General features: G+C 31.2%; 1 protein-coding gene across 2 annotated transcripts in view; it reads right to left on the bottom strand.

Moving 5' to 3' along the window:
- Positions 1 to 19,679, bottom strand: part of LOC126983133 (carbonic anhydrase-related protein 10-like) — a 115,184-nt gene that overhangs the window by 40,191 nt on the left and 55,314 nt on the right. The window contains exon 2 of one of the 2 annotated variants that reach the window (XM_050835630.1): positions 17,210 to 17,346. In XM_050835630.1, the coding sequence (XP_050691587.1) occupies positions 17,210 to 17,346 (137 nt within the window). Of the gene's footprint in view, positions 1 to 17,069; positions 17,082 to 17,209; positions 17,347 to 19,679 lie in introns of those variants that run through there. The other variant, XM_050835631.1, reaches the window with a different exon arrangement.

Raw genomic sequence — 19,679 nt, 5'->3', positions numbered from 1 at the left:
TCTTTTCATTAACATCTATGGTCGTCTTCTTGGGAGCTTTTCTTATTCCAATTTATAACTAACTAATCTATTCTTCTTTCCGTATTTTTCTATATATACTTCTTTTCATTAATTTCTATGCTCGTCTTTTTAGTACCTTCCTTATTCCAATCAATAACTTAGTAATCTGTCCTGCGTTCCTTTTATTTTCTAGTTATTTATTTTATTAACTTGTATGCTCGTCGTTTTGGTACTTTTCTTATTTCAATATATAACTAACTAATTTATTCTTCATTCTTTATATTTTTTAGTTATTTCTTTTCATTAACCCCTATGCTTGTGTTTTTGGTTCTTTTCTTGTTCCAATTTATAACTAAGTAATTTATTCCTCGTTCTTTATATTTTCTAGTCATTTATTTTTATTAACTTGTATGCTGTCCTTTTTTGTGCTGTTCTTATTGCAATCTATAACTGACTAATCTATTCCGCGTCCCTTATTTTTCCAGGTACTTCTTTTTATAAACTTCTATGCCTGTCTTTTTAGAACTTTTCTTATTCCAATTTATAACTTACTAATCTATTTTTCTTTCCTTATTTTTCCAGGTGTTTCTTTTTATTAACTTGTATGCTTGTCTTTTTGGTACTTTTCTTATTGCAATCTATAACTAACTAATCTATTTTTTTTCCCTTATATTTTATAGTTATTTCTTTTCATTAAATTTTATGCTCGTCTTTTTGGTACTTTTCTTATTTCAATCTATTACTAACTAATCTATTCTTTTTTCCTTATATTTTTCTAGTTATTTCTTTTTATTAACTTCTATGCTCGTCTTTTTGGTGCTTTTCTTATTCCAGTCTATAACTAACTAATCTTTTTTTCGTTCTTTATATTTTCTAGATATTTCTTTTCATTAACTTTCATCCCTGTGTTTTTAGTGATTTTCTTATTCCAGTCTATAACTAACTAATCTTTTTTTCTTTCCTTATATTTTCTAGATATTTCTTTTTATTAACTTGTGTGCTCGTTTTTTTTGGTACTTTTCTTATTCCAATTTATAACTAATATATTCTTTCCTTGTTTTTCCAGTTATTTCTTTTTATTAACCTGTATGCTTGACTTTTTGGTGCTTTTCTTATTCCAATTTATAACTAACTAAACTATTGTTTCCTGATTTTTCCAGGTATTTCTTTTTATTATTTCTATGCTCGTCTTTTTGGTGCTTTTCTTATTTCAATTTAAAACTAACTCATTTATTCTTCCCTTATTTTTCCAGGTATTTCTTTTCATTAACTTCTATTCCTGTCTTTTTGGTACTTTTCTTATTCCAATTTATAACTAAATAATCTATTCTTCGTTCCTTATAATTTCTAGTCATTTCTTTTTATCAAGTCCTATGACTGTCTTTTTGGTGCTGTTCTTATTGCAATCTATAACTAACTAATCTATTCCTCGTTACTTATATTTTCCAGGTATTTCTTTTTATTGTATGCTGTCTTTTTTGTGCTTTTCTGATTCCAATCTATAACTAACTAATCTATTCTGCGCTCTTTTTTTTCTAGTTTTTTTTTCATTAACTTCTATGCCTTTTTTTTGTGCTTTTCTTATTCCAGTTTATAACTAACTAATGAATTTGTCTTTCCTTATATTTTCTAGTTATTTCTCTTAATTAACTTCTATGCTTTTCTTTTTTGGTGCTTTTCTGATTTCAATTTATAAGAAACTAATCTATTCTTTCCATATTTTTCTATTTACTTCTTTTTATTAACTTCTATGCTCATCTTTTTGGTACTTTTCTTTATTCCAATCTGTAACTAACTAATCTATTCTTCGTTCCTTATTTTTCTAGTTATTTGTTTTCATTAACTTGCGTGCTTGTCTGTTTTAGTGCTTTTCTTATTCTAATTTATAAGTAACTAATCTATTTTTCTTTCCTTATATTTTCTAGTTATTTCTTTTAATTAACTTCTATGCTTGTCTTTTTGGTACTTTTCTTATTCCAATCTATAACTAACTAATCTATTTTTCTTTCTTTATATTTTCTAGGTATTTCTTTTTATTAACTTATATGCTTGTCTTTTTGGTACTTTTCTTATTCTAATCTATAACTAACTAATCTATTCTTCGTTCCTTATTTTTCTAGTTATTTATTTTATTAACCTTTGTGCTCGTCTTTTTAGTGCTTTTCTTATTCCAATTTATAAATAACTAATCTATTCTTCATTCCATATTTTGTACTTATTTCTTTTTATTAACTTCTATGCCTGTCTATTTTTGGTGCGGTTCTTATTCCAATCTATAAGTAACTAATCTATTCTTCTTTCCTTATTTTTCTAGTCATTTCTTTTCATTAACTTGTGTGCTTGTCTTTTTAGTGCTTTTTTATTCCAACTTATAACTAACTAATCCATCCTTCGTTCCTTATTTTTATAGTTATTTATTTTTATTAGCTTATATGCTTGTCTTTTTTAGTGCTTTTTTTATTCCAATTTATAAGTAACTAATCTATTCTTTGTTCCTTATTTTCGAGGTATTTCTTTCATTTACTTTCATGCTTGTCTTTTTTGGTTCTTTACTTATTCTAATCTATAATTAATTAATCTATTTTTTGCTCCTTATTATAAAGAAATAGCTAGAAAATATAAGGAAAGAATAGATTAGTTAGTTATAGATTGAAAATAAAAAAAAAGAATAAAAAGAAGAATAGTTTAGTTAGTTATAACTAACTAATCTATTCTTCGTTCCTTATTTTCGAGGTATTTCTTTTATTAACTTGTATGCCTGTCTTTTTTAGTGCTTTTCTTATTCCAATTTATAATCTAACTAATCTATTCTTCTATCCTTATTTTTTTAGGTATTTCTTTTTATTAACTTCTATGCTTGTCTTTTTTGGTACTCTTCTTATTGCAATCTCTAAGTAACTAATCTTTTTCTTTCCTTATATTTTTCTAGTTTTTTTCTTTTTATTAACTTCTATGCTTGTCTTTTTGGTGATGTTCTTATTCCAATCTATAACTAACTAATCTATTTTTCGCTCCTTATTTTTCTAGTTATTTATTGTTATTAACCTGTATGTTTGTCTTTTTAGGTACTTATTCCAATTTATAACTAACTAATCTATTCTTCTTTCCATATTTTTCTATTTACTTCTTTTCATTAACTTCTATGCTCGTCTTTTTGGTACTTTTCTTTATTCCAATCTATAACTAATTATTCTATTCTTCGTTCCTTATTTTCTAGTTAATTCTTTTATTAACCTCTGTGCTCGTCTTTTTAGTGCTTTTCTTATTCCAATCTATTACTAACTAATCTATTCTTCGTTCTTTATTTTCGAGGTATTTCTTTTATTAACTTCTATGTCTGTCTTTTTTAATGCTTTTCTTATTCCAGTTTATAGCTAACTAATCTATTCTTCTTTCCTTATTTTTCCAGGTATTTCTTTTTATTAACTTCTATACTCGTCTTTTTTGGTACTTTTCTTATTCCAATCTAATCTAATTCTAATCTATTTTTCTTTTCTTATTTTTTTCTAGTTATTTCTTTTCATTAACTTCTATGCTCGTTTTTTTTTGGTTCTTTTCTTATTCCAATTTATAAGTAACTAATCTATTCCTCGTTCCTTATATTTTCTAGCTATTTCTTTTTATTAACTTGTATGCTTGTCTTTTTTGGTGCTTTTTTATTCCAATTCATAACTAACTAATCTATTTTTCTTTCCATATTTTTCTATTTACTTCTTTTCATTAAGTTCTATGCTCGTTTTTTTAGTACTTTCCTTATTCCAATCTATAACTAACAAATCTATCCTTCGTTCCTTAAATTTTCCTGGTATTTCTTTTTATTAACTTGTATGCTTGTCTTTTTTGGTGCTTTTCTTATTCCAATTTATAACTAACTAATCTATTCTTCTTTCCTTATTTTTCCATTTACTTCTTTTCATCAACTTCTATGCGCGTTTTTATAGAACTTTCCTTATTCCAATTTATATATAACTAATCTACTCTTCATTCCTTTTTTTCCAGGTATTTCTTTTCATTAACTTCTATGCCTGTCTCTTTGGTACCTTTCTTATTCCAATTTATTAATAAGTAAGCTATTCTTCGTTCCTTATATTTCCTAGTCATTTCTTTTTATTAACTTGTATGCTGTCTTTTTGGTTCTTTTCTTTATTTTAATCTATAACTAACTAATCTATTTTTCTTTCCATATTTTTCTATTTACTTCTTCTTATTAACTTCTATGCTCGTCTTTTTAGTACTTTCCTTATTCCAATCTATAACAAAGTAATCTATCCTTCGTTCCTTTTATTTTCTAGTTATTTCTTTTATTAACTTGTATGCTTGTCTTTTTTGTTCTTTTCTTATTCCAATCTATAACTAACTAATCTATTCTTCGTTCCATATATTTTCCAGGTATTTCTTTTTATTAACTTGTATGCTGTCTTTTTTGTGCTTTTCTTATTCCAATCTATAACTAACTAATGTGTTCTGCATTCCTTATTTTTCTTCTTAATTCTTTTTTATTAACTTGAATGCTGTCTTTTTTGTGCTTTTCGTATTTCAATCTATAACTAACTAATCTATTCTGCGTTTCTTATTTTTCTTCTTATTTCTTTTTTATTAACTTGTATGCTTGTCTTTTTTGGTTCTTTTTTAATCCAATCTATAACTAACTAATCTATCCTTCGGTCCTTTTATTTCTAGTTATTTCTTTTTATTAACTTTTTTGCTTGTCTTCTTTAGAGCTTTTCTTATTCCAATTTATAACTAACTAATCTATTCTTCGTTCTTTATATTTTTTAGTTATTTCTCTTCATTAACTTTTATGCTTGTCTTTTTTGGTTCTTTTTTAATCCAATGTATAACTTACTAATCTATCCTTCGGTCCTTTTATTTTCTAGTTATTTCTTTTTATTAACTTGTATGGTTTTCTTCTTTAGAGCTTTTCTTATTCCAATTTATTACTAACTAATTTATTCTTTCCTCATTTTCCAAGGTATTTCTTTTCATTAACTTCTATGCTCGTCTTTTTTGGTACTTTTCTTATTCCAATTTATAAATAAGAAATCTATTCTTCGTTCCTTATATTTTCCATCTATGTATTTTTATTAACTTGAATGCTTGTCATTTTTGGTGCTTTTATTATTCCAATCTATAATTAACTAAAGTATTTTTTTCCTTATGTATTCTACTTATTTCTTTTCATTAACTTCTTTATGCCTGTCTTTTTTAGTGTTTTTCTTATTTCAATTTATAACTAATTAATCTATTCCTTCTTTATTTTTCCAGGTATTTCTTTTTATTATTTCTATGCTCGTTTTTTTTTTTTTTGGTGCTTTTCTTATTCCAATTTATAACTAACTAATCTATTCTTTCCTTATATTTCCAGGTATTTCTATTCAATAACTTCTATGCCTGTCTTTTTGGTATTTTTCTTATTCCAATTTATAACTAAATAATCTATTCTTCGTTCCTTATTTTTCTTTCTATTTCTTTTTATTAACTTCTATATTTTTCTTTTTGGTGCTGTTCTTATTGCAATCTTTAACTAACTAGTCTATTGTTTCCTTATTTTTCCAGATATTTCTTTTCATTAATTCTTATGCTCGTCTTTTAGGTATTTTTCTTATTCCAATCAATAACTAACTAATCTATTCTTTCCTTATATTTTCTAGTCATTTCTTTTCATTAACTTCTATGCTCGTCTTTTTGGTGCTTTTCTTATTCCAGTACATAACTAACTAATCTATTCTTCGTTCTATATTTTTTTTTATTAACTTATATGCTTGTCTTTTTGGTGATGTTTTTATTCCGGTCTATAACTAACTAATAAATTTTTGGCTCCTTATATTTCTATTTATTTGTTTTTATTAACTTGTATGCCTGTCTTTTTTTGATCTTTTCTTATTCAAATTTATAACTAACTCATCTATTCCTTTCTTATTTTTCCAGGTATTTCTTTTTATTATTTCTATGCTCGTCTTTTTGGTGAATTTCTTATTCTAATTTATAACTAACTAATCTATCCTTCTTTCCTTATTCTTCCAGGTATTTCTTTTTATTAACTTCTATGCCTGTCTTTTTGGTGCTATTCGTATTCCAATCTATAATTAATAATCTATTCTTCTTCCTTATATTTTCCAGGTATTTTTCTTTTATTAACTTCTATACTCGTCTTTTTGGTACTTTTCTTATTCCAATCTATATCTAATTCTAATCTATTTTCTTTCTAATTTTTTCTAGTTATTTCTTTTCATTAACTTCTATGCTCTTCTTTTTGGGTTCTTTTCTTATTTCAATTTATAAGTAACTAATCTATTCTTCGTTCCTTATATTTTCTAGTTATTTCTTTTATTGTATGCTTGTCTTTTTTTGGTGCTTTTTTATTCCAATTCATAACTAACTAATCAATTTTTCTTTCCATATTTTTCTATTTACTTCTTTTCATTAAGTTCTATGCTCGTTTTTTTAGTACTTTCCTTATTCCAATCGATAACTAACAAATCTATCCTTCGTTCCTTGAATTTTCCTGGTATTTCTTTTTATTAACTTGTATGCTTGTCTTTTTTGGTGCTTTTCGTATTCCAATCTATAACTAACTAATCTATTCTTCATTCCTTTTTTCTTCCAGGTATTTCTTTTCATTAACTTCTATGCCTGTCTCTTTGGTACTTTTTTTATTCCAATTCATAACTAAATAATCTATTCTTCGCTCCTTATATCTCGTAGTCATTTCTTTTTATTAACTTGTATGCTGTCTTTTTGGTTCTTTTCTTATTCCAATCTATAACTAACTAATCTATTTTTCTTTCCATATTTTTCTATTTACTTCTTCTTATTAACTTCTATGCTCGTCTTTTTAGTACTTTCCTTATTCCAATCTATAACTAACTAATCTATCCTTCGTTCCTTTTATTTTCTAGTTATTTCTTTTATTAACATGTATGCTTGTCTTTTTTGTTCTTTTCTTATTCCAATCTATGACTAAGTAATCTATTCTTCGTTCCATATATTTTCCAGGTATTTCTTTTTATTATCTTGTATGCTGTCTTTTTTGTGCTTTTCTTATTCCAATCTATAACTAACTAATCTGTTCTGCGTTCCTTATTTTTCTTCTTAATTCTTAATTATTAACTTGAATGCTGTCTTTTTTGTGCTTTTCGTATTTCAATCTATAACTAACTAATCTATTCTGCGTTTCTTATTTTTCTTCTTTTTTCTTTTTTATTAACTTGTATGCTTGTCTTTTTTGGTTCTTTTTTAATCCAATCTATAACTAACTAATCTATCCTTCGGTCCTATTATTTCTAGTTATTTCTTTTTATTAACTTTTTTGCTTGTCTTCTTTAGAGCTTTTCTTATTCCAATTTATAACTAACTAATCTATTCTTCGTTCTTTATATTTTTTAGTTATTTCTTTTCATTAACTTTTATGCTTGTCTTTTTTGGTTCTTTTTTAATCCAATGTATAACTAACTAATCTATCCTTCGTTCCTTATTTTCTAGTAATTTCCTTTTTTTAACTTGTATGCTTGTCTTTTTTAGAGCTTTTCTTATTCCAATTTATAACTAACTAATTTATTCTTTCCTCATTTTCCAAGGTATTTCTTTTCATTAACTTCTATGCTCGTCTTTTTTGGTACTTTTCTTATTCCAATTTATAAATAAGAAATCTATTCTTCGTTCCTTATATTTTCCATCTATTTATTTTTATTAACTTGAATGCTTGTCATTTTTGGTGCTTTTATTATTCCAATCTATAATTAACTAATGTATTTTTTTCCTTATATATTCTACTTATTTCTTTTCATTAACTTCTTTATGCCTTTCTTTTTTAGTGCTTTTCTTATTTCAATTTATAACTAATTAATCTATTCCTTCTTTATTTTTCCAGGTATTTCTTTTTATTATTTCTATGATCGTTTTTTTTTGGTGCTTTTCTTATTCCAATTTATAACTAACTAATCTATTCTTCCCTTATATTTCCAGGTATTTCTTTTCAATAACTTCTATGCCTGTCTTTTTGGTATTTTCTTATTCCAATTTAGAACTAAATAATTTTTTCTTCGTTCCTTATTTTTCTTTTTATTTATTTTTATTAACTTCTATATTTTTCTTTTTGGTGCTGTTCTTATTGCAATCTTTAACTAACTAGTCTATTGTTTCCTTATTTTTCCAGATATTTCTTTTTATTAATTCGTATGCTCGTCTTTTGGGTATTTTTCTTATTCCAATCAATAACTAACTAATCTATTCTTTCCTTATATTTTCTAGTCATTTCTTTTCATTAACTTCTATGCTCGTCTTTTTCGTGCTTTTCTTATTCCAGTACATAATTAACTAATCTATTCTTCGTTCCATATTTTTCTTTTTATTAACTTCTATGCTTTTCTTTTTGGTGATGTTCTTATTCCAGTCTATAACTAACTAATACATTTTTTGCTCCTCATATTTCTATTTATTTGTTTTTATTAACTTGTATGCCTGTCTTTTTTTGATCTTTTCTTATTCAAATTTATAACTAATTCATCTATTCCTTTCTTATTTTTCCAGGTATTTCTTTTTATTATTTCTATGCTCGTCTTTTTGGTGAATTTCTTATTCCAATTTATAACTAACTAATCTATCCTTCGTTCCTTATTCTTCCAGGTATTTCTTTTTATTAACTTCTATGCCTGTCTTTTTGGTGCTATTCGTATTCCAATCCAAATTGGAATAAGAAAAGCACTAAAAAAGACAAACATACAAGTTAATAAAAAGAAATGACTAGAAAATATAGCGAACGAAGAATAGATTACTTAGTTGTCAATTGGAATAAGAAAAGTACCAAAAAGACAGGCATATTTAGTTAAAAAGACGACCATAGAAGTTAATGAAAAGAAATAACAAGAAAAATAAGGAACGAAGAATAGATTAGTGAGTTATCGACTGGACTAAAGAAAAGTACCAAAAAGACGAGCATAGAAGTTGATGAAAAGAAATAAATAGAAAAATGTGGAAAGAAGAATATATTAATTAGTTATAAATTGGAATAAGAAAAGCACCATAAAAAAACAAGCATATAAGTTAATAAAAAGAAATACCTGGAAAAATAAGAAAAGAAAAATAGAATAGATTAGTTAGTTATAATTTGAAATAAGAAAAGAACAAAAAAAAAGAGCATAGAGGTTAATAAACAAATAATTAGAAAAATAAGGAACGAAGAATATATTAGTTACTTATAGACTGGAATAAGGAAAGTCCTAAAAAAATGCGCATAGGAGTTAATGAAAAGAAATAATCAGACAAATATGGAAAGAAGAATAAATTAGTTAGTTACAAATTAGAATAAGAAAAGCACCAAGAAAGACAGGGAAACAAGTTTATAAAAAGAAATAGGTAGAAAATATAACGAACAAGGAATAGATTAGTTATAAATTGGAATAAGAAAAGAGCACAAAAAGATGAGCATAGAAATTAATGAAAAGAAATAACTAGAAAATAAAATAAAAGAATAGATTAGTTAGTTATTGATTGGAATAAGAAGAGTACCCAAAAGACGAGCATACGAATTCATAAAAAGAAATATCTGGAAAAATATGGAAATAATAGATTAGTTAGTTATAGATTGGAATAAGAGAAGCACCAAAAAGACAAGCATAGAAGTTAATAAAAAGATAGAGCTAGAAAAATATAAGGAAAGAAAAATAGATTAGTTAGTTATATATTGGAATAAGAAAAGTACCAAAAAAGACGAGCATATAAGATAATAAAAAGAAATCACTAGAAAAATAAGGAAAGAAGAATAGATTAGTTAGTTATAAATTGGAATAAGAAAAGCATTAAAAAGACAGTCTTAGAAGTTAATAAAAGAAATACCTCGAAAATAAAGAACGAAGAATAGATTAGTTACTTATAAATTGAAATAAGAAAAGCACTAAAAAAGACAAGGATACAAGTTAATGAAAAGAAATAATTAGAAAAATAAGGGACGAAGAATACATTAGTTAGTTATAGATTGAAACAAGAACCAAAAAAGACAAGCATAGAAGTTAATGAAAAGAAATAACTAGAAAATATAAAGAAAGAAAAATAGATTAGTTTGTTATAAATTGGAATAAGAAAAGTACCGAAAAAGACAGGCATACAAGTTAATGAAAAGAAATAACTAGAAAATAAAGAACGAGGAATGGATTAGTTATTTATAAATTGGAATTAGAAAAGAACCCAAAAAGACGAGCATAGAAGGTAATGAAAAGAAATACCTGGGAAAATAAGGAAAGAATAGATTAATTAGTTATAAATTGGAATAAGAAAACCACTAAAGAATACAAGCATATAAGTAAATAAAAAGAAATTACTAGAAAAATAAGGAACGAAGGATAGATTAGTTAGTTATAGATTGGAATAAGAAAAGAACCAAAAGGGACTGCATACAAGTTAATAAAAAGAAATTAGAAGAAACATAAGGAACGCAGAATAGATTAGTTAGTTATAGATTGCAATAAGAACAGCACCAAAAAGACAGGCATACAAGTTAATAAAAAGAAATAAATAGAAAATATAAGGAACGAAGGATAGAATACTTAGTTATAGATTGGAATAAGAAAAAAAAAAGACAGCATACAAGATAATAAAAAGAAATACCTGGAAAATATAAGGAACGAAGAATAGATTAGTTAGTTATAGTCTGGAATAAGATAAGCACCAAAAAGACGAGCATACAAGTTAATAAAAAAAATACCTGGGAAAATAAGGAAAGAATAGATTAGTTAGTTATAGATTGGAATAAGAAAAGAACCAAAAAAGACAAGCATACAAGTTAATGAAAAGAAATAACTTGAAAAATATAAGGAAAGAGAAATACATTAGTTACTATAGATTGGAATAAGAAAATTACCAAAAAAGACGAGCATAGAATTTAATAAAAAGAAATACTTGGAAAAATAAGGAACGCAGAATAGATTAGGTAGTTATAGATTGAAACAAGAAAAGCACAAAAAAAGATCAGCATACAAGTTAATGAAAAGAAATACTTGGAAAAATAAGGAACGAAGAATACATTAGTTAGTTATAAGTTGGAATAAGAAAAGTACTAAAAAGACAGGCATAGAAGTTAATAAAAAGAAATAAGAAGAAAAATGTGGGACGAGTAATAGATTAGTTAGTTATAGATTGGAATTAGAAAAGAACCAAAAGACAGGCATTAAAGTTGATTAAAAGAAATAACTAGAAAATATAAGGAAAGAAAAATAGATTAGTTAGTTATAAATTGGAATAAGAAAAGTACTAAAAAGACAAGCATAGAAGTTAATGAAAAGAAATAGCTAGAAAATATAAGGAACGAGAAATAGATTAGTTAGTTATAAATTGGAATAAGAAAAGAACCCAAAATGACGAGCATAGAAGTCTATGAAAAGAAATAACTAGAAAATATAAAGAAAGAATAGATTAGTTAGTTATTAATTGGAATAATAAAAGTACTCAAAAGAGGAGCATACGAATTAATAAAAAGAAATATCCGGAAAAATAAGGAAAGAATAGATTAGTTAGTTATAGATTGGAATAAGAGAAGCACCAGAAAGATGTGCGTAGAAGTTAATAAAAAGAAATAACTAGAAAAATATAAGGAAAGAAAAATAGATTAGTTAGTTATAGATTGGAATAAATAAAGTACTGAAAAGACGAGCATAGAATTTAATAAAAAGAAATAAATAGAAAAATATGGAAAGAAGAATAGATTAGTTAGTTATAAATTGGAATAGGAAAAGCACCAAAAAGAAGGCATACAAGTTAATAAAAGAAATAACTAGAAAATAAAAGGAACTAAGGATAGATTAGTTAGTTATAGATTGGAATAAGAAAAGTACCAAAAAGAGAAGCATACAAGTTAATGAAAAGAAATAACTAGAAAATAAAAGGAACAAAGGATAGATTAGTTAGTTATATATTGGAATAAGAACAGCACCAAAAAGACAAGCATAGAAGTTAATTAAAAAAGTAAATAGAAAAATAAGGAACGCAGAATAGATTAGTTAGTTATAGATTGGAGTAAGAAAAGCACAAAAAAAGACAGTTATACAGTTAATGAAAAGAAATACCTGGAAAATATAAGGAACGAAGAATAAATTAGTTAGTTGTAAATTGGAATAAGAAAAGCACTTCTTTCGCTGCTTTCATCGTCAACAAACGAAAACCCTTATGCATTATCCCAACTACAATAAAAAAAAAAAATACTGATGAGACACACACACACACACATACACATATATATATATATATATATATATATATATATATATATATATATATATATATATATATATATATATATATATATATATATATATATATATATATATATATATATATATATATATATATATATATATATATATATATATATATATATATATATATATATATATATATATATATATATATATATATATATATATATATATATATATATATATATATATATATATATATATATATATATATATATATATATAAGGTTTCGTTTGTTGACGATGAATGCAGCGAAAGAAATAAGGAGACGAAAAATAGCCTAATTCACCACAAGCGGCGGCCGACCGGCGGCCAGGCAGCGGGCAGTCATGCGTCGTCGCTGTACACATCCTTAGAAACCGTTCTGTGTTATGCTCATGTCACGTTTTATCTATGATCTGATCGCACCATAGCGTTCAGGAGACTTTGCTCTATGAGATGAAATTATTTATTTCAACCCTGGTTCAAAGACTGCTGAGAAAAGCGATGATAAGTAAACCGTGTTATAAACATTTCGGAGCTGTCTTGTGACTTCAACTCATCACATTTCCTTTATGTTTTATTTTATCGAGTTTAGATAAACATAACTGAGTTGCGCAATTACTGCTGAGTCCAACGGTACCAACTAAAGTGGTCTGTCGTGAATAAGAGACGAGCTATGACGAAGAAAATACAAGTGTGTAGCGTCACGGCGGACATAATGGCATGTGAGTGAGGGAAGGGTGCAGCCAATCACTCCCAGGTATTGGTTGTCATTAAGCCCAGGTACTTGTGTGGGGGGGCGGGGGGGAGGGGGCGCAAAGGAGTTGGGAGGTTACCAGGCCTTGCATTGTGGTGGTGGTGGTGGTGGTGGAGGAAGTTGGGGTTATGGAGGGTATTGAGATGGGAGAAGAGGTTAAAGAGAAAGAGGTGTAGGAGGAACAAGAGGAGGAGGAAGAGGAGAAAGGAAGAGGAATAATATAAGAGGATAAAGGGAAGGAATTAAGGAAGATGATGGGAAGAGGGAACAAAGTCTTTCTTTTTCTTCTCTCTCTCTCTCTCTCTCTCTCTCTCTCTTACCTCTTTATCAAACCCTATCTCTCCCCTCCTTCCCTCCCCCTCCTCCTCCCTTCCCCTCTCAATCCATCTCAACTCAAATTGCTAACTCTCACACGTTTTGTCCCCTTCGTTTGTGTGTCTCTCTATCTCTTTCTCTGCGTCTCTCTGTGTCTGTGTGTCTTTGTGCCTCATTATAACAAAGGCCAATCTTGGGAGGCGGCAAAGGGGTTGATTAAACTGATAATTAAATCCGAATTGCAATAATATCTCCTTGGGGGCGTGTGTTTGTAAGTGTGTGTGTGTGTGTGTGTGTGTGTGTGTGTGTGTGTGTGTTACTCTCTCCTCCTCTATCTGTTAATCTCTACCTCGCTATCTCTTTCATCATCATCTTGTTCTTTTTCTTGTTCCTGTTCTGTTTTTGTTCCTGTTCCTGGTTATTTTTTGTTCTCTATGCTCTTTTTTTTTGTTCCCGTAAAAAAATCAACAACTTCAACATGACCCTAATTCCTGTTCTTGTTCTTCCTGTTCTTCCTCTTCCTGCATCGTTGATAATTTGTCGTACAGCGTAATTTTCATCCTTTTTTCTCATCTTCACACATATTGTTAATTGTCTCTTTTAGTTAATTATCCGTCATTAAGTGATAAGGGGAAGTATACCTTGATGTGATGCTATATTATGCAGGAGGAGGAGGAGATGGAGAAGGAAGAGGCGGAGTAAGTCGTGGTGATGGTGGTGGTGGTGGTTGTGGTTGAGGTGGTGGTGTTGTTAGTGTTACATATAGAAATAAGAAGAGAAGAAATTAACGAAGATATAACTAGTCTAGAAACAGGATAAGGAGAAGGAAGAGTAAGAGAGAAGGGCGATTAGGAGGATAAGGAGACGGAAGAGGAAGAGAAAAACGTTGTGATAAGTATGGTGGTGGTGGTGGTGGTGGTTGTGATGGTGGTAGTTGTGGTGGTGGTGTGTCATGTATAAATATGAATAGAGGAAATGAAGGAGATGTAATTAGTCTAGGAATAGGATAAAAAGACGAAGGAAGAAGAAGAAAAAGAAGAAGAAGAAAAGAAAGACTAGCAGAACGATTACGAGGAAGACTAGAAAGAAAAAGAAGAGGGGGAAGACGAGGAGGAGAAGGAGGAAGTGAAGGAAGACTAGGAGGACGAAAAAGGAGAACGAATAGAAGAAGGAGGAGGAAGAGGAAGATGATGTTATTTCTGTTGATATTCTACATAGGAAAACGAAGAAGAGAAGACATGAGAAAAGATCAGTGTAACGAGTAGGATCAAATCGCATTACCTCACCTACAAGCCTCTCGTCTGAAAGGAAATCTCCGAACTTACGACCTTGCAAACATATGATCACTTCTAATTGTGCTGTGGGCGTATGTAGGACGGCGAAGGGAAGGGGACAGAGTGTATATATATATTGTGTAAGTATCTGAAGGGAATTTATTGTATATGTAAGATTTTTGAAGAGAACTTAAATCATATGTCGTTTTTTGAAGGGAATGTAGTGTATATAAGTTTTAGAAGGGGACTTGTGTATAATGTAAAAGTATCTGAAGGGAGTTTATTGTATATGTAAGATTTTAAAGAGAACTTAGAGTATATATAAGTTTTTGAAGGGAACTTAGAATATATGTAGTCTTTTTAAGGGAATGTAGTGTATATAAGTTATAGAAGGGGACTTAAGTGTATTTGTAAGTATTTGAAGGGAGTTTTATGTATATGTGAGTTTTTGAAGAGAACTTAAAGTATATGTAGTTTTTTGAAGGGAATGTAGTTTATATAAGTTTTAGAAGGGGACTTAAGTGTATTTGTAAGTATTTGAAGAGAAAACGAAAAGAGAACGAAAAGGAAAATACATAAAAAATAAGAAATGAAAAATAAATAATGAAAGAAATATAAAAAGAAGAGAATAATCAGTGAAATAGGAAGCTGAATCTAATGTGTTAATATTGATAGTCTATTCTCTCTCTCTCTCTCTCTCTCTCTCTCTCTCTCTCTCTCTCTCTCTCTCTCTCTCTCTCTCTCTCTCTCTCTCTCTCTCTCTCTCTCTCTCTCTCTCTCTCTCTCTCTCATCGATCACTGCGGCCTCTTACAGAACTGAAGCTCTTGTCAGGCTAATGCCCCCCCCTCCCCCCTCCATCCCTCTGTCCTCCCTTACCTCCCCTTCCTTTCCTCTCCTCTTAACCTGTGTTCCTTCCCTGCCTTCCTCCCCTACCCCATCATTTTACCTTCCCTTCCTCCTCTTCCCTTTATTTCTCCCTTTCTGCATCCTCTTTACCTTCTTCTCTCTTGCTTCTTCCTTTCTTCACTCTTTCCCACTCGTCTCCCCAATCTCCTACTTCTCTATCCTCCCTCCCTGCCTTTCTTCCTTCTCCTCCCTGTCTATCCTTACCTCAAAATCTCCCTCCTTATCTCCCTTTCTGCATCCTCTTATCCTTCCTCTCTCTTGCTTCTTCCTTTCTTCACTCTTTCCCACTCGTCTCCCCAATCTCCTACTTCTCTATCCTCCCTCCCTGCCTTTCTTCCTTCTCCTCCCTGTCTATCCTTACCTCAAATTCTTCCTCCTTATCTCCCTTTCTGCATCCTCTTATCCTTCTTCTCTCTTGCTTCTTCCATTCCTCACACTCTCCCATTTTCATGCTTTTTGCTATCTCCCTCATATCTGTTGTCTTTCATTCCATTCCCTTTTTCTCACAAACACATTTACGTTCAGGCACACGGAAGAAGAAAGGTCACCTGCTCATCGTTTCTGACCTTATCGCATTCAAAGGTCACCGAGAGGTCATCCTAAACCTCATATCCAGTTGGAAGGTCATTTGTTCACTTCGTCTGTCAACATTCAACATTCAGGGTGAAAAATAAATGAGAGAAAGGTTACGAGGCTGAACTTTTACCGGTGAGAGAGAGAGAGTGAGAGAGAGAGAGAGAGAGAGAGAGAGAGAGAGAGAGAGAGAGAGAGAGGGGGGGGTTGTGTAAAGGGATTTCTCTGTTGCCTTGTGTGTTGTTTTGGTTATTCTTTTATTATTGAGAGAGAGAGAGAGAGAGAGAGAGAGAGAGAGAGAGAGAGAGAGAGAGAGAGAGAGAGAGAGAGAGAGAGAGAGAGAGAGAGAGAGAGAGGTTGTGTAAAGGTATTTCTCTGTTGCCTTGTGTGTTGTTTTGGTTATTCTTTTTATTATTGAGAGAGAGAGAGAGAGAGAGAGAGAGAGAGAGAGAGAGAGAGAGAGAGAGAGAGAGAGAGAGAGAGAGAGAGAGAGAGAGAGAGAGAGAGGGGTTGTGTAAAGGTATTCCTCTGTTACCCTGTGCATTGTTTTGGTTATTCTTTTTATTATTGGGATAGAGAGGGAAAAAAGGAAGGTGATTTTGGCCTTGGAAATAGTTGTTATATGTGCTGAAAGCGTCTTAGAATTCTAGCTTGACCTTCCCCTAAAAACACTCCCTTACACCCCCCAATACTCACCTCTTGAGTTATCCACGCTGAGTTATGTTCGGTTAGGATGATTATGGTTACGTTAAGTTAGTTTATGTGAGGTTAATACACTCCTACATTTTTTTTGCTAAAGTGATGAAAGAATGAAGGTGCTGGTCAACTCTTGCGTAAGGGATTTGGATAGTATGGGGATGAGCGAGAGTAGAACTATTACACATCCGAAGCACCCTACCCCCCCCCCTCCTCCTCCTCCTCCTCCAGTATACACACGCAAAAGAAAAAGAAGTAGAGGAGGGAAAGGAGGAGGATAAGTCGGAATATGAAATGGGAGATGAATGAACAACCCCACCTCGGACTTATCCACGTTGAGAGAGTGAGGTTATGTAAGGATACAACACATTCGAAGCACTCTTCTTTCCCCCAAACACACACACGTAAAAGAAAAAAAAGAAGTAGGAATATGAAATGGGAGATGAATGAACAACCCACCTCGGACTTATCCACGTTGATGGGGGTGAGATTGGGGTCGTGCAGCAGCGTCCGGGGGTCCAGGTTGATGGGAGACTGGCGGCGGCCCTCTGAGCACATCACCCACGCCGGGTTGATGACGCCCCAGAACTCAGGACCTGTGGGGGAGAAATGTTTGTGTTAGTACGGAAGAGGTAGAGAAGGAGGGGGCTGAGGATGATGAGAAAGGAGTGGAAGGGGCAGAAGGTAGAAGTGGATGAGGATGGAAGAGCAGTATAAAGAGAAAGATAGGTAGATAGAAGGTGGTGGAAGACGAGGAAAATGAAAAGGGAAATTGAGAGTAGAGGAGGAGGAATAAGACGAATAAAGATATGTAGACGGTGGAGGAGCAGGAGAAGAAGGAGTAAGATAGATAGGGAGAGGAAGGAGTAGGAGGAGAACGAGGAATTTGAAGAGAAAAAGTAGGAGATTGAGGAGAAGGTAAAGGAGATGGGAAAAAGAAGGAGTATGATAACTAAATGGGAGAAAGCGCAGAGGATGAGGAGAATGTAGAGGAGAAAGAGGAGAGGGAAGGAGATGAAAAAGGAAGGAAAATACAAGGTTTGGAGTGAAAAGACAGACCTAAAGAAGAAGTATGAAGAGAAAAGAAAAGAAGAGGAAAGAGTGAAAATATAGATAATGTAAATTTGGAAGAGAAAGAAAACGAGAAATATAAAAAAAGAAAAGGAAAGAAAAGGGAGAATATCATACCGTAAAGACATAAAGGAAAATATAAGTAATAATATAAGTCGTTGAATAGTACCACCAGAGACATCAAAAGAAAACAAGGAAGAGAGAGAAAAACATTATTATACCTCTGAAAAACGCTCATGTTACCCCCGCTAATACTTTGTTGTTGTTTATGACCAACGAATCCACTCTTTACAAATACGAGAAGCACCTCATTTGCAGTTTCTTTCCAGAGTCGAGACGGGACCGAGAAAGAGGAAGAGGAGGAGGAGGAGGAGGCGGAGGAGAAGCAAAAGGCGACGAGGGAAAGCTAAGGTAAGAAAAATATATAAATGTGAAATAGTCAAATGGGAAAGGTAGGATGGGAGGAAAGGTAAGATAAGGTAAGGACTAATAGATTGAACTAACAGGTGAACAGGAGATTGGGTCAGGTAAATATTCAGTTAGATAAATGTATTAACGAAGGAAAGAAAGTTGGAATATTAGGATAGGAAGTAAGGTTAGATTAGATAAAACTGCATAGGTTGAACTGACGGGTTAAAGGCAAGGTAAGGCGAAATAGGTAAATGGGGAACAGAAAAGACAGGTATTGAAACAGTTATATAAGCCAGGTGTGATATGGGAAGGGCAGATATTTAGATAAGGTGAGTGAACTGGACAGGTGAATAAGACGAGTAATAAGGCAGGTGTATTAGCCAGGTGTGAAGAACAATTAGCCAGAAAGGTGAGGCAGGAAGACGTGGAGATGAGTTAATGAAGGGATGTGTGTAAATGGGGAAATAGGAAGGACAGGTATTAAAGGAACGTGGTTGAAATGAACAAGTAAAGAAGACAGGTGATTAAGCAGGTGTAAAAGTCAGGTGTGATATAGGAAGGAACAGGTGAGTAGACTGGACAGGTGTGAATAGACAGGTAAGGACGCAGGTATCAAAATCATAATCAGATGTGAGATGGAACAGGTAGGGGACTCGACAGGTGAAGAAGAGGTGTCAGGTGTGTGTCAGGTGTAAAGAGCAGGTGAAACAGAGACTCGCCCCGTGGAGATATATTTTTTGGGTGGATATTTTTTTCCAACACTTTTCAGCATCAAACGCGAAACGAAATCACGACATCGAAGGCAATTATGGGAGACTCGGAGACACAGGAATCTTGGGTCTTGATTACCAGGCTTAAGGAGGCGAGCAAGGAGGCGCTGATTACGCTAATTGAGAGGAGACGAGAAAAATGATGATGATACAGACGAGACGAAAAAAAAAATGATGGCTGCTTTTAGTGCGAGATAATTGAAGTGAGAGACAGAGGTGGTGGGAAGTGGAGGAATGGTGAAGATGAGAGATGAAGTGGAGGAAATTGAGTTGAGTGGATGATGAATGGAGGAAAGAGAAAAGTAGAGAGAAGTATGGATTGAGCGTGAATGAGAAGGGTAACAGAAAGAGGAGGTTTGAAGGGAGGTAGAGGGAGGAAAGCGTGAACAAGTGAAGGATTTAAGAAGGAAAGAAAGGGATATGGATATTGAGAGAAGGCGGATAATTGTTAGTAGAGAAAGAGGGAGAAAGGAAAGAAGAAAAATAGGGAGATAATAAGGAAGGAAAAGCTGGAGGAAGAGAGGAAGGGAAGTAGCAAGAAAGAGTAGATAGAAGAGAGGAAGGAAAGTAGGGAGGCAATAAGGAAGGAAAAGTAGGAAGCGAGGAAGTTAAAAAAAAATAAGTAGGAAGGAAACTTGGGAGGAGGTAAGGGAGATTAACAGAAAAAGGGAGGAAGG

This window comes from Eriocheir sinensis, chromosome 53 (assembly GCF_024679095.1).
Source record: "Eriocheir sinensis breed Jianghai 21 chromosome 53, ASM2467909v1, whole genome shotgun sequence".
Taxonomy (NCBI): domain Eukaryota; kingdom Metazoa; phylum Arthropoda; class Malacostraca; order Decapoda; family Varunidae; genus Eriocheir; species Eriocheir sinensis.
This window is presented reverse-complemented; position numbering and strand designations above follow the sequence as displayed.